This window comes from Nannospalax galili, unplaced genomic scaffold (assembly GCF_000622305.1).
Source record: "Nannospalax galili isolate Female #2095 unplaced genomic scaffold, S.galili_v1.0 scaffold1200, whole genome shotgun sequence".
Taxonomy (NCBI): Eukaryota; Metazoa; Chordata; class Mammalia; order Rodentia; family Spalacidae; genus Nannospalax; species Nannospalax galili.
The window spans coordinates 390,158-404,661 of NW_008347131.1; the positions used below are offsets into that span (position 1 = coordinate 390,158).

Here is a 14,504-nt window from a genome sequence, read left to right on the forward strand (position 1 = left end):
GACCTCTAAATGCATGCTGTGTGTGTGGCATACACACACACACACACACACACACACACACACACACACACACACACACACACAAGTAAAATAATAAAAAATAAATTACTGTAGTTGGTTTTCTGTTGTTGCGATAAAACCTTAACAAAAACTAACTTGGGGAGAAAAGGGCTTATTTGGCTTATACTTCCCAATCACAGTTCATCCTAAAAGAAGTCAGGGCAGGAACCTGGAAGCAGGAACTGAAGCACAGACCACGGAGGAATGTCACTTACTTGCTTGCTTTTGGCTTGTGCTCAGCCTGCTTTCTTACATAACCCAGGACCACCTGGCCAGGGGTGGCACTTCCCATAGAGGGTTGGGACCTTCCACATCACTCAACGATCAAGAAAGTGCCTCACAGACACACCCACAGGTCAATCTGATAGAGGAAATTCCCCAATTGAGGTTCCTCTTCCCAGATGTGTCAGGTTGACAACCAGCACATAATCAGGCATATAAATTTTTTAATTGTTTTTATTAAATTTTGTTGTATTACAAAACAATCTGAATCATCTTTATAGCCCTGTCCCCACCAGCACCCTCCCACAGGCCCCCCCAATGGAACCCATATACTCTGTACTGGGTGTTAAGGCTACTGTGTCAAGTCAGTGTCCCCAGACGTTCCCCAGTGCAAGTCCATCCACTGAGGTCTAGTCAGTCACTTTAGGAAGATCAGTTCTTCCTCATCCAGCAGTAATTAGTTGCCAATATTTCTTCAGCTAAGATTGGAGCCTGCTGTCCATTTCCCCAGTTCTATGCTGGATTTTTGTCTGTTTGAGTTTGCATGGGTCCAATGCATGTTGACACCATTGCTGTAGGTTCATATGAGCAGAGTCCCAGCCTGGCCCCATTTTCTTTTTTTAATAGCGCATAGGGTGGGGGTTTACTTACAGAGGAGTGGGTGCCCCCCATTTACGGCTGGACTGGAAAGCCCACACTCAGATATAGATCCTTCCAGACAGCCACAGAAAATAGTGAGAGAGATGCCTCCTGGCATTCTTGGCTTATATATCCTTAGTCCCTCCCCCACATGCAGCTAAGGTCGACTGATTGAGTGGGAGGGGTAACTGACTCCCCCCTCGACTCCTTGATGAGCCTGGGAAGGAGATATGAACAGTCACTTATTTTCAACACTTTGACCACTTATGAATCACTTTGTTAACTGCTGCCCACTGCAGAACAAAGCTTATCTTGCCAAGGTGAGAGCAGTACTCATAAATGGTATAACCATAAATATTTAGAAGGCAGTTTGAGATGTCCTTTCAGCAGACTAACAGGAATAGGTGTCTCCCCATGGTCTATGACCTCTCAAGTCATGGGTTTTTGACCAGGTTACAACAGCAGGTATGAATTCCTGCCTGTAGAATAGGTCTCAAATTCAACCAGTGAGTGGTTGGTTGCCCCTATAACATTCATGCCATCATTGCATCAGTGGACACATCTTTCCTGGCAGTTTGGTATTTTAGCATTTAGGGTTTACCACTGGGTGATACCATTGATGACTTCTCCCCCAGTGACCTATATAGCACCTTCCAATTTGTTCTATTTTTGCTCAATTTCATATCACTTGCTTCTTTATGTGTGTGTATGCACATGTGGCATCTATGTGTATGCTCAGTTTCATATCACTTACTTCTTTATGTATGTGTATGCATGTGGTGTCTGTATATGCACATGTGGGAATGCATGTGTGTGTGCAGGTAAAAATGCCTTGTACATGAAGGTGAAAAGATATCAGGTTTTCTCCTTTATTGCTGTTCACTTTATTTCCTTGACACAGAGTCTCTCATTGAACCTGTAGATTTTCTATTTTTTGAACTAGGCTGGTAGCCAGCAAACCTTAGTGATTCTTCTGTCCTCCTCTCTTCCAGTTCTGGACTACATGCACACCCAGTCACATCTACTTTTATATAAGTGCTGGAAATCTGAACTAAGGTCCTCATATTATTATTTTATCTTTTAATTATTTTTATTTTATTTTATGTGTATGAGTGTATTGCCTGCATGTATTTAAGTGCACCCATGTTGTGCAATGCCCATGGGAGTCAGAAGAGGGCACTGAATTCCCTAGGACTGGAGTTACAGATGGTTGTTAGCTGCCATGTGGGTGCCGGAACTGAACCTGGGTCCACCGCAAGAGCAGCCAGTGCTCTTAACCTCTGGCCATCTCTCCAGCCCCAAGGTTCTCAATGCTTGTGTAGCAAGGGCTTTTACCCATTGAATCATCTTTCCAGCCCCATTACCTGCTTTTTTTCTGGAGTGTGGAATTATCTTCTGATTGATTGGTTTTCCTAAGTGATTTTATACTTACTTTCCTAAGTATATTTTTGTAACTTTTTTAGAAATAAGCTATGATAGGCTGGGAGTGGTGGTACATGCCTTTAATCCCAGCACTTAGGAGGCAGAGGCAGGCAGATCTACATGAGTTCCAGTCCAGCTGGAGCTATGGGGAGACTGAAAATCCATTTAAGTTGAAAGCTATTTTTTCTTTCACTAGCATTCAGCAGGATCACAAAAATACACACTGCTTTTGAGAACTCTTGTATATTTTTTAATGTTAAATATTTAAAAATATGTTTTTGAGATAGGATCTCACTATATAGCCCCGACTGGCCTGAAACTGGTTACTGAGACCAGGGTCACCTTAAACTCCCCAAGATCTACCTGCTTTTGCCTTTCCCTGAGTGCTGTTATTAAAGGTGTGCACCACCATGCCCAGTCTAAAAGATTTTTCTTTTTGAGACAGGATCTCCCTGTAGTCCCAGCTGGCCTGGAACTCACTATGTAGAATAGGCTGGCCTTGACTCACAGAGATATGCCTGTCTCTGCCTCCTGAGTGCTGGGATTAAAGGTGTGCACCACTATGTCCAACTCTGTTCTTAAGATGTGCGTGTGCATGTTTCAGTGAAAAATTTTCATCCACAATTGATGTTATTAAAGTCTATTATTATGTAATGTGTGACCAAAGAGAAACCTAAAAGTAGTGGTTTCTTGGGAAAAACTAACACTATCTGGAAGGCCTTCCCAGCTGTCATTGTTTTCAGGTAGTAATTGATGTTCAATATAAAAAAACAAACAAACAAAAAGAAACAAAAAAAAACTTGTAGAGCATAGAAAAAAATACAAAGAAAGTTAATAAAGTCAGTAATGCCATCACTAAGATAGGCAAATACTACTTCTTTGAATCTCCCTTAATTTTCGAAGCTCTAGACTAATAACCTACCCTATCTGGTCCTCCATCTCAACAGACTGCTTAGAACATTCAGAGTAGAAGACTGTCCTTAAGCATAAGAATTGTTAGGACTTTAATAGAAAGGATGGAACTGTAGGAAAAACATACAAATTGCTCCAGAGATGGCATCTTGTTCTTATTTAGATTTCTTTGAGTCATTAACAGTCAGGCGCCACTGGTGCTGAAACTTATCATTATTATAACCGCAAATGGGTTAATGCCCAAACAAAGCTATATTCTTGGGTCTGGTTCCCAGCTTCACCACACAGACCCAAGTAGTAGTACTCTCCAAGACCCAGGATAATGTTCCACAAATAAGAAGATGTCAAGTGTGCAGCCTGGACTCAAAATTCTTTTATTTTATCTGGGAGCTCCCAGTTGCTAGTAGGGCAGAGCAAATGGAAACACAAATAAATAACAACCAAGCCAAGAATCCCTAAAAAAGGGATTGTGTGGTTTAGTGGTCAGACCACTAGCCTGGATGTTGGTATAGCTGAGCTCCACTTCCAGCCCTCCCACTGACTGAATGGGTGATACTACACAAGTCACTTTTGTGACCTATGCCTCAGTTTCCCTACTTAGAAAAGGGAGAAATGTCTTAGATAGTTTTCATGAGGACATAAGAAATCTGCAAACAGCTTCAGTTTGCTTGAAGATAAAATAAAATTGCCATCCTTGATAATTACTATCCTAGGGCTGGGATGTAGCTCAGTTAGTAGAGTGCTTGCCTAGTATGCATGAAGAAACTGAATTCTGAATAAGCCAGGCATCTACTGAATGCTTGTAATCTCAGCACTATGGAACTGGAGGCAGGGGGATCAGAAACTCAAAGTCATCTTTGGCTACATGGTGAGTTGGAGGCCAGCCTGGGATACATAAGACCTTGTCAAACAAATTAAATAAATAAATAATAAATAAATAATAAATAAAATATATACAGCTATCCTATTACTTCATTAAGATAACAGTAATAAGCCAAAATACAAAAATCATGAAATTCCCGTACCCTCAAGCTGCATGGAGGTATGGGAGAGGAAGGAAAAGGCAATTATTCTTAATCAAATTTGTACAAATTCACATCAAGTATAGACTTAGGAAATTCATTACCTCAGAACACTAAATACTGCTCCTAGTTTGGGTTCTTGTCCCTTTCTCCTTACCACATCCAAATTCAGAGTGACTCACAGGAGCCTAGAATTGAGACATACACAAATTTAAGGGAAAGGGAGAATGACAAGGTTTGAGGTTCCTTGTTGGAGGAGGCTAAGAATAGGCGACACAGAACATAAGAGAGGAACCATCTCTTTCCTTTTCCCCCTGGTGTAGGTGGTCTACCCAATCCCCAGTCATCTCTTTGATGGCATAAGTTTTATTTTTTTTCTTTGACACAAAACTTCTCCTTGTTGAAGTGGGAGGGAACTTATTAAAAAAAAAGTGATGACCAAGTGGCTTTTACTGCTAGACCTGGCCTGGGATAATTGCTACAGATCTCTTACCTATTGAGGGGAGGGGAGGAACAAAAAGAAAAATATCTGAGAATTTGAAAACCAATAAATAATCTTTCCTCTTTAAGGAGAAATGTGCAGTTGGGCATATGGAGTGAGGGGAAATCTAGATACCCTAGTTTCTGATCTCTTCTCCTCCAGAAGCATCTTAGATAAAGGAAAACCACTGGGGCAGAGTATCAACTAGTAAGAGAGGAATGTTGGAGGAAATGGCAATTAACCTACAGAGGACTTACTGAGTATGTTTGTGAGCACTTTTTTTAAAAAATTGCATTTATTTGGGGGCTTGTGTGGAGGTCAGAGGACAACTTGCAGGAGTTGGTTCGCTCTTTCCTTGTGAATCCCTCAGACTGAACTCAGGCCATCAGGCTTCCCTGGTAAAGTGCCTTTATCTGCTGAGCCATCTCGCCCGCCCTTAATGAGTACCTTTTGTGTCCAGCCGTGTCATAGGCCAAAAGACACATCCCTGACTGACCCCAAGAAGCAGCCAAACTATAATAGTCAGTTTGTAGTAAACCAAGATAGTAAAATACTAAAAGTGATTAGTAATAGGTAATGGGATCCAACTGTTGTGCGTGATAAACAATACAGAGCAATAGTTACGAAATTCGGAAATTGTAGATACGAGTCGCTGACAATAATTACTTGACATCATGAAATACGACATATTTAGAGGGTTCACTACAAATCTAAAACCAAGTCGCAAAAAATAGGAGTTGAAAGAATCCTCGATTGACGGGAAGCGACCGCTCCCGGAACTTGTGTGGTGGGCTCCGCGTTGCCCCACGGAGGCTGTTTGCGTGACACCCCCTCCGCCTTCTAGTTCGCCTCCTGCAGCACGGGTGCCATGGCAACGGAGACAGGCTGCAACCTGGGTTCCGGAAGCCAGAGAGCTGGAGCTTGAAAAGTACCCGATCTAAGGATGCTGAGTTCTGAGCGCCTAGCTCTACCGGACTACGAGTATCTGGGTAGGAGCTTTCTATAACTTCAGCCAGGGAAAGTGGAGACGAATTAGGCCAGTGTCTGGGGAGGAGTGGGAACGGGCCTGGATGGAGTGGGGAGGGGTAGAAGGAAGGGGTTCCAAGGTCTGAAACTGTAAGGTAAGGCGGAACAGGGATCAAAAATGACATCCATGGAGTAAAGAATGTCTGAAGTATACGGGCTGGAACTCAGGCAATGTAAATTGCGTTCAAAGTAGCGCAGTCGAGAATTTGGGGCCCTGCTGGGGTACTACTGATATGCTGGTGTTGGAGTAAACATGATGGCACCTGAGGTGACATCAGGCATTCTGTGAATAATAATTTTACCTTCATAATGGCACAGTTATTTTGAGCTTTTCTTTTTCATTAGGCACTGTGGTTAGTATTTTGTATGCAGTATTCTTTATTTGAATTTTATTAACAACCTTAGGGAGGGATTGTTTTCTTCCATTTTACCGGTGGAAAATCTAAGGTTAAAAGATGCAACTCTGTGTAGTAAGGCCACAAACTCTTGATTTCTCTCCTGGGCTAAGGCTGTGTGATAATGAGCACTGTACATTACTGATCATTTTACAGTGTGGAAGGCATTTACTGCACACATAAGTGTACACACATATATATATATACACATATGCATTTAAAAATTCATAGGCTTAGCTAGGTGTGGTGGTGAACTCCTTTAATCCTAGCACTTGAGCATTTGGGTAGCAGAGGCAGGAGGATCTCAGTGAGATCAAGGCCAGCCTGGTCTATATAGCAAGTTCCAGGCCAGCTGGGACTACCAAGAGACGCTGTCTAAACAAACAAACAAACAAACAACTACCTCATAGGCTCAAATTTTTAGAGGAATTTTAAGCTTACAGAAAGTTGAACAGATAGTTAAGAGCTCCCTTTTACCCTCTATATCTTCTATTTAGTGTCTTACTATAGTACATTTGTTGCATTATGATGAACAAAAGCTTATAGTTTACATTTGGGTTTAATGTTTGTATTGTACAGTTTTATGGACTTTGACAAATTCATAATCTCATATATTCATTATCAAGGTATAAAATAATCTCACTGTCCTAAAAATCCTCTGAACTTCACCTGGTTATTCCTGATTCTGCCTTATCCCATTCTACCAGTGATCTTTTTTATTACCTTTAAAGTTTTGTCCCTTTCAGAATATCATATATTGGAGTCATATGGTATATAAACTCTTCAGATGGGTTTCTTTCACTTATCAGTAAATATTTATATATATAAAAATAAATATAAATATTATATATATATAATTTATATATACTTTTTTTTTGTTTTGGGTCTTTTTTGAGACAGGGTCTCCCCGTAGCCCCAGCTGAGCTGGAACTCACTAGTAGACCAGGATGGCCTTGAACTCACAGAGATTTGCCTGCCTTTGCCTTCCAAGTGCTGGGGTAAAGGCGTGCGCCACCACGCCCAGCACTTATTATTTTTTTCCAGACAGGGTATCATTAGGTAGCACTGCCCAGCTTAAAAATCCCTATGTAGACCAGTCTGGCCTCAAACTCAGAGATCACCTGTCTCAGCTTCCCAAGTGCTGGGATTAAAGGTATTCATCACCATGCCTGGCCTCAAAATTATTTTTTTAAGTATTTTATTTATTATTTTTATTTTCTGTGTATGAGTATATTGCCTGCAAGTGTGTAAGTGCACCTGTGTCATTGCAATGCCACAGAGGTCAGAAGAGGGCATTGGATTCCCCTGGAACTGGAGTTAAGGATGATTCTTAGCAGCCATATGGATGCTGGGAATTGAACCCAGGCTTCTGCAAGAGCAGTCAGTGCTCTTAACTGCTGAGCCATCTTTCCAGCCCCTCAAAAAATTTTTATTTTATTTTTTTGGTCTTTTTGAGACAGGGTCTCCCTGTAGCCCCAGCTGTCCTGGAACTCACTATGTAGACCAGGCTGGCCTTGAACTCACAGAGATCCGCCTTCCTCTGCCTCCCAAGTGCTGGGATTAAAGGCATGTGCTACCATGCCCAGTGCCAAAATTATTTTTTTAATGTAAAGAAGTTTGTCACAAAAAATCTCATCCCACCCTTTAAAATTTTTTTGCAGTCTGGTATGTTCCTAAGTCACCCTCAACCCCTGAGAGGTATCAGCAATTACTGATCTTTTGTGCATCCTTCCAGAGTTTATTATATATGTTAGGATATGTTATGTTATTATATATAGTCAGTCCAGGCTAGTCTCAAACTCATTATATAGCTGAGGCTGGCCTTGAATTCCTGATCCTCTTGCCTCTACCTCTCAAGTGCTGGGATTATAGGTGTACACCACCACCCCTGGTTTACGATTTCTTTTTTTGTAAGCTTATTTTTAGCTACGTGATAATTCAGATAATTTATTTAACTGATTCCATGTTGATAGAGTTCTTTTGGGCCTTTTGCTATTACTAAAGATGCCTCAATGAGTAATCTACAACTTTGTTCCTTTGCACATATGTCTATAAGAATAAATTCCACACAGTGAAGTTAGTATGTCAAGAGCATATGCATTTGTAATATAGATAGACATTGCCAAATAGTCTTTCATAGGGACCTTATCAATTTATTCTGCCACCAGTAACAGAGAATGCTTGTTTCCCCACAGTCTTGCCAACAACATAGATCAAACTTCTGATTTTTTTTCAAGCCATTAAGTGATAGTCTTATAGTATATTTAAGTGCAGTTTTTAATGATGTCAAATGTCTCTTCACCAAGCTTAAGGACTTATGCTGGATAGCTTTAGTGTCAACTTGACACACCTGGGTTGAGGGAGCCTCAGTTGGGGAATTGCCTCCATTGAACCAGCCTGTGGCCCTGTCTGTGGGGGAGTCTTTTTGATTGTTGAGTGATATAGGAGAACCCAGCCCACTGTGGGTGGTGCCATCCCTGGGCAGGTGGGCCTATGTTGAATAAGAAAGCAGGTTGAGCTTGGGCCAGGGGAGTAAGCCAGTAAGCAGTGTTCCTCCATTGCCTGTGTTTCAACTCCTGCCTCCAGGTTCCTGCCCTGAGTTCCTACCTTGGACTTCCTGATGAGCTGTGACCTGGGAGATGTAAGCCTAATAAATCCTTTCCTCCCCAAGTGGTATTGGTCAGGATGTTTTGTCACAGCAATGGAGAAACAGCTAGAACAGGATTGCTTGGTGAAAGATACACACACACACACACACACACACACACAGAGATAAAAATATATATATTTTTTTTCAAAAAGAGTACTCAGTTGGTAGAATGCTTGCCTAACATGCACAAAGCCCTGGGTTTGATCCCCAATGACACACAAAACCTGGTATGGTGGCACACTTGTAATTCCAGCACTCAGGAGGTAGGGGCAGAAGAATCTGAAGTGGTGATGATTCTGACAACTATAGCTGATAGAATGCCCCAGCTGCAGAAAACCAGAAGTCCTCTGAGACTGCTGCTGGCCTTGCTCAACCGCTATCGATCAGCCACACCTGGAACTCATGGAGGACTCTGTTGAGACAGCCTGTTTCCTAAGATAGCTTGTCTTGCTTGGGCAAACAGGTCCAGGAAAGAGGGGCTTATAAATTTTTCAAGAATGCTCTGACCTGCACGTAGCCCCTCTGACCATTCCCCTCCCTCTTTGCGGCATAGCCTCCATACTTTGGGAAGGTTGTTGCCTCTTGCTGTTCTAATAAACACAGTCTCGTTTGTTGAGGTCAGTTTTGGTCTCTTTCTTTCCTGTTGTTCCTGTACTCTGCACTCTGAAATCTAACAATAGCTGTATTTTATTTAGCTTCCCAGTTTCTTTTTTAAAAAAATATTTATTAAATACTAAGATATTTATTAAAAAAATATTATGTGTATGAGTGTATTGCCTGCATATGTATAAGTGCACCTGTATCATTCAGTGCCCACAGAGGTCAGAAGAGGGCATTGGATCCTCTGGAACTGGAGTTAGGATGGTTGGTAGCCACTGTGTGTATGCCGGGAATCGAACTCAGGTCCTCTGCAAGAGCAGTCAGTGCTCTTAACCACTGAGCCATCTCTCCAGCCCCAGCTTCCCAAAGTTTCTTTAGGAAATATTTATTTCTAAAGTTAAATGCTATATGATGTTTCACAGATACAATAAAGAAAATCTTTGAGTAATGAGGATTTTCTGGTTTTTCATATTTTCTTCCATTAAATGATTATTTTGTGAATTTTCCCTTTTTACATTTATTATTTATTGGAATAATATTTAAAACAACCTTATGTGGCTAGGAAATAGTTTAGTCTGTGAAGTGTTTGCCCTGTAAAAACTAGGATCTGAATTCAATCCCAGCACCCACATTAAAAGAAACCAGCATGGTGGCTCACACTTGTAACTCCTAGGCTGAGGAGGAGGAGACAGGAGGATCCCTGGGGCTGGCTGGCAGCCAACCTAGCCTAATCATCCAACCCCAGGTTCCAGTGAGAGACCCTGCATTAAAAAATGAAGTACAGTTAGGGGACTGGAGAGATGGCTTAGCCGTTGAGAGAGCTTGTTGATCTTTCAGAGGATGGGAATTCAGTTCCTAGCACCCATATCAGATGGCTCACAACTACCTGTATCTCCAGTACCTGGGGCTCCCATGCCTGTTCTGGCCTCTGTGGGTACTTGCACATTTTTGTATACATACACACACGCACACACACACCCTGAATAAATCTTTAAAAAAAAATAAATTTATGTGTATGAGTGTATTGCCTGCATATATGTAAGTACACCTGTGCTGTGCAATGCCCGAGGAGGTCAGAAGAGGGCATCAGATCCCCTGGAACTGGAGTTATGATGGTTGTTCGCCATCATCTGGGTGCTGGGAATTGAACCCAGGTCCTCTGCAAGAGCAGCTAGTGCTCTTAACCACTGAGACATCTCTCCAGCCCCCAAATAAATCCTTCAAAAAAAAACAAGGTGGGGCCATCAAGATGGTTCATTGGGTAAAGGCACTGTCAGTAAGGCTACTGACTTGAGTTTGATCCTTGAGACTCATGTGGTGGAAGGAGAGAATTGACTCCAGAAAGTTGTCCTCTGACCTCTGCATGTGCATTGTAGCCTGTGTGCATTCAGACACATAAACATGCACCACACTCACACACACACGTACACATATGCAACACACAAATAATAAAAAGAAAAAGGAAAAAAAAGGTGGATAGCTCCTAAGGAATGACACTCAAAGTTGACCCTGTGGCCTATACACATACATATACCGCCCCCCCACAATGATGTATTCATGGAAAGTTAAAAAGTGATAATGCAAGTTCATATTAAAGTTGATACTAACCTACATAGTGACAACTGGATGCAAAGGGAATTGTGCTGGATAAAGTAGAGGTTGAAGCCAAACAACCAAATTCTATCAGGAAATGTGTCAGGGTCCAGTCAACAGGAATGGCAAGGAGATCACGACTTTTATACTCAATCTTGGTTGCTCTAACTTTAAGGAAGATAATAAAATTCTGGTTGCTGGATTTGGTTGAAAAGGTCATGTAACATTCCTGAAGTCCTCTTTAAGGCCGTTAAAGTGTTCAGTGTGCCTCTTTTGGCTCTGCATAAAGGCAATAAGGAAAGACCAAGATCATAAATTTTCATGATGGAAACACAATAGTAATAAAATTACATATTAAAAAGATTGATACTGAGTTGAAAAGAAAAAGTGACTATGTCTATTAATCAGTCAAAAGGGAATAGTCACATCACAGATAATTTTGTATCTCATGTATAACATTAGCAAGTATCACCTGAACTTTTGCTAAAGATTTTATCTCATTTACTTGGTACTCAATGAACCTGTGAAATATTTGAAAATCCTAGTGCATTATTTAGTTCTTTGGATGTTTACTGTTTGAGTTAAACATCTCAGGATCTTGGTAGAGACTGGTGCTTTGGTGAGTAGCAGTTGATGGTCTCTTCCTAAGTGGCATAAGTGGAAGACTAATTCAGTGGCAGTGTTGACCATCTATAGGCAGAATTAAAGTCTTGAATTGCTTGAAAAGTTTAACTGTTCATGGAGTCCAACCACTCACTAGTACATGAGTCCTGGACAAATGTTCCTTCAGGCTCTGTTGTGTATTTCAGAGTGTAAACCCTCATCTGGACAGTTAGACTTTTCTGAGCAAAGTCATATTACTCACTTACTTCCTCATGGCTCGGCAAATTGTGTAACTACTGAAATGCATTTGCTTCTAGCTAAGAACCAGCTCTGCCTATTACAATATGGACTCTCTTAAAGACATGCTATTTGATGCATTCACCATCAATTTAATGACCGTTTAAAACCATTCCTTAGAAGCTTGGCATGGTGACATATGTCATACATGCCTGTAATCCCAGCATTGGGGATACTGAGCCAAGAGAATCCTGATTTCAAGGCTAGTCTAAGCTATATAGCAAATCCTTGTTTCAAGAAATTAAAATGAATGAATGAGCAAAATTTAAAAATATAATTTAGCTGGGCGTGGTGGCGCATGCCTGTAGTCCCAGCACTTGGGAGGCAGAGGCAGGCAGATCTCTGTGAGTTCAAGGCCGGCCTGGTCTACATAGTGAGTTCCAGGACAGCTCAAGCTACAGGGAGACCCTGTCTCAAAAAGAGAGGAAAATATATATATATATATATATATGTAATTTAAAAACCATGCTTTATAGGTTTAGGCCATACTTCCTGATTTAAAATTTAAATTCCTGTGTTTTTAAAAAAATTATCTTTGCCGGGCATAGTGGCGGCACATCCCTTTAGTCTAAGCACTGGGGAGGCAGAGGCAGGTGGATCTCTGTGAGTTCAAGGCCGGCCTGGTCTACATAGTGAGTTCCAGGATAGCTGGGGCTACAGGTAGACCCTGTCTTAAAAAAAAAAAAAAAGACAAAAAAAAATTATCTTTGACAGGGGCTGGAGAGTTAGTTGGCTTGGCGGTTAAGAATACTGGCTGCTCTTGGAGGGGACCTGGATTTGATTCCCAGCACTCACATAGTGCCTAACAACCATCTGTAATTCCAGTTCCAGGGGAACCCAATGCCTTCTGACCTCTGTGGGCATTGTATGACATAGGTGCACTTACATACATGTAAGCAATACACTTGTACACATAAGAGTAATAAATAAAATATATATTTTAGAAAATTATCTTTGACTTTTACAAATTCTAGAATCATTTGCATGTGTAGGCCTAGAGAAAAAAATAGAGAACAAAAATTTATAGACACAGGAAAGCTCTTGACATTAAGTGAAACAAGCTCAAGCTGAGTACCCCTGGGGAAGTATACTGAGAATCTCTTTAGAGAATGGGATAGATAAAATGGGATAGTGACACTTGTGATCCCTTTGTACTTGCTAGCTAGGGATTGTATTGGCCTTTTTGACTATTCCTAAAGAAAACAATCTTTCAGCATGTGGGTAAACTGATCCTTTCCCTCACTGACTTGATAGATTAGGAACCTGTAGTCTGGCCTGGTTTACAATTATCAGGAAAGAAGCTGGGTGTGGTGGTGCACGCTTTTAATCCCAGCACTTGGGAGGCAGAGGCAGGCGAATCTTTGTGAGTTCAAGGCCATCCTGGTCTACATAGTGAGTTACAGGACAGCTGGGGCTACAGAGAGACCCTGTTTCAAAAAGACAAAAAAAAAAAAATATATCAGGAAAGAAGAGCTCGATGATGTTCATGCTGGCAGCCTTGTACTGATAGAAACTGTGTTGATGTCCAGGCCTGATTTAATGTATTACGTCCAGGTCTTATTTAATCTCTGGTAAAGAGACTAAGTAAGTATAGAACCTTTTGTGTAGACCCGTGAGAGATTTCCAGCTTCATGAAAGTGAGTGTTGGGGGCATCTGCCAGAGGCTGAGGCATGTCTGTGTATCTTACTGGGTGTGGAGAACTCTAGAGCCCAAGGGCAGCCTGTTCTGGACTCAGACTTACAAAACACTACCACCTACGTGCTGACCTGAGTGTAAGTATGAGGGTGTGAGGTTTATTTTTTCCTCCATCTAATTTGGGTGAGTACATGCTTTCACTTGTTCTCCAAATTGCCTCTTCTGTTTCTGTGGAACCTGCTTACCATCTAAGATTGGTAATGGGGTAACCTAATAGATGTCTCTAGGAAATCAGATACCACCTTTCTCCTTTGGGGTCTGTGTATTTAGAGGAATCACAATAAAAGGTGGGGTTTTTTTCTTTAATCTGTAGTTGAAAAAAATGTTTTTTTAAGTTTATATATGTGTAGCGGAGTGAATGGATGTGGGGAGGTGTGCTGGTTATACACATGTGGAAGTCAGAGACCAACTTGTGGGTGTCAATTCTCTTTTTCCATCATATGGATCTCAGGGATCAAACTCAGGTCTTCATGGCAAGTGCCTGTACTCACCGAGCCATTTTGCTGGCCCTAGTTTTTGCTTTTAAAGTTATTCTATTCTTTTCTGAACTTAAGCTGTAGTTTATGAACTATTCCTATATGTTTATCACCATGCTTTATCTTGCTTAATCTCTGTAAGCCTAATATGAAGGAGTTATTATTCCCATTTAATTAATAACATCTTGTTTTAAAAATAAGGAAACTGAGGTTTAGAAGGGCAGAATTATTTGCATAAGGCCGTGATGTATAATAATATATCTAAAGGCACGGTGGCACACACCTTTAGTCCTAGCACTCTGGAGGCAGAGGCAGGCAGATCTCTGTGAGTTCAAGGCCAGCTTGGTCTACATAGCAGGTTCAGGCCAGCTGGGGCTACAGGGAGACCCTGTCTCAAAAAGGCAAAAAAA

The 14,504-nt window shown here is 41.3% G+C and overlaps 1 protein-coding gene across 2 annotated transcripts in view; it reads left to right on the forward strand.

Moving 5' to 3' along the window:
• The first annotated feature begins 5,522 nt into the window (after nt 1–5,522).
• The window catches only part of CUNH11orf49 (chromosome unknown C11orf49 homolog), a 219,310-nt gene continuing 210,328 nt past the window's right edge, over nt 5,523–14,504 (forward strand). The window contains exon 1 of one of the 2 annotated variants that reach the window (XM_008843563.3): nt 5,523–5,747. In XM_008843563.3, coding sequence (XP_008841785.1) covers nt 5,702–5,747 — 46 coding nt within the window. In that variant the 5' untranslated portion in view covers nt 5,523–5,701. The remainder of the gene's footprint in view (nt 5,748–14,504) is intronic. The other variant, XM_008843561.3, reaches the window with a different exon arrangement.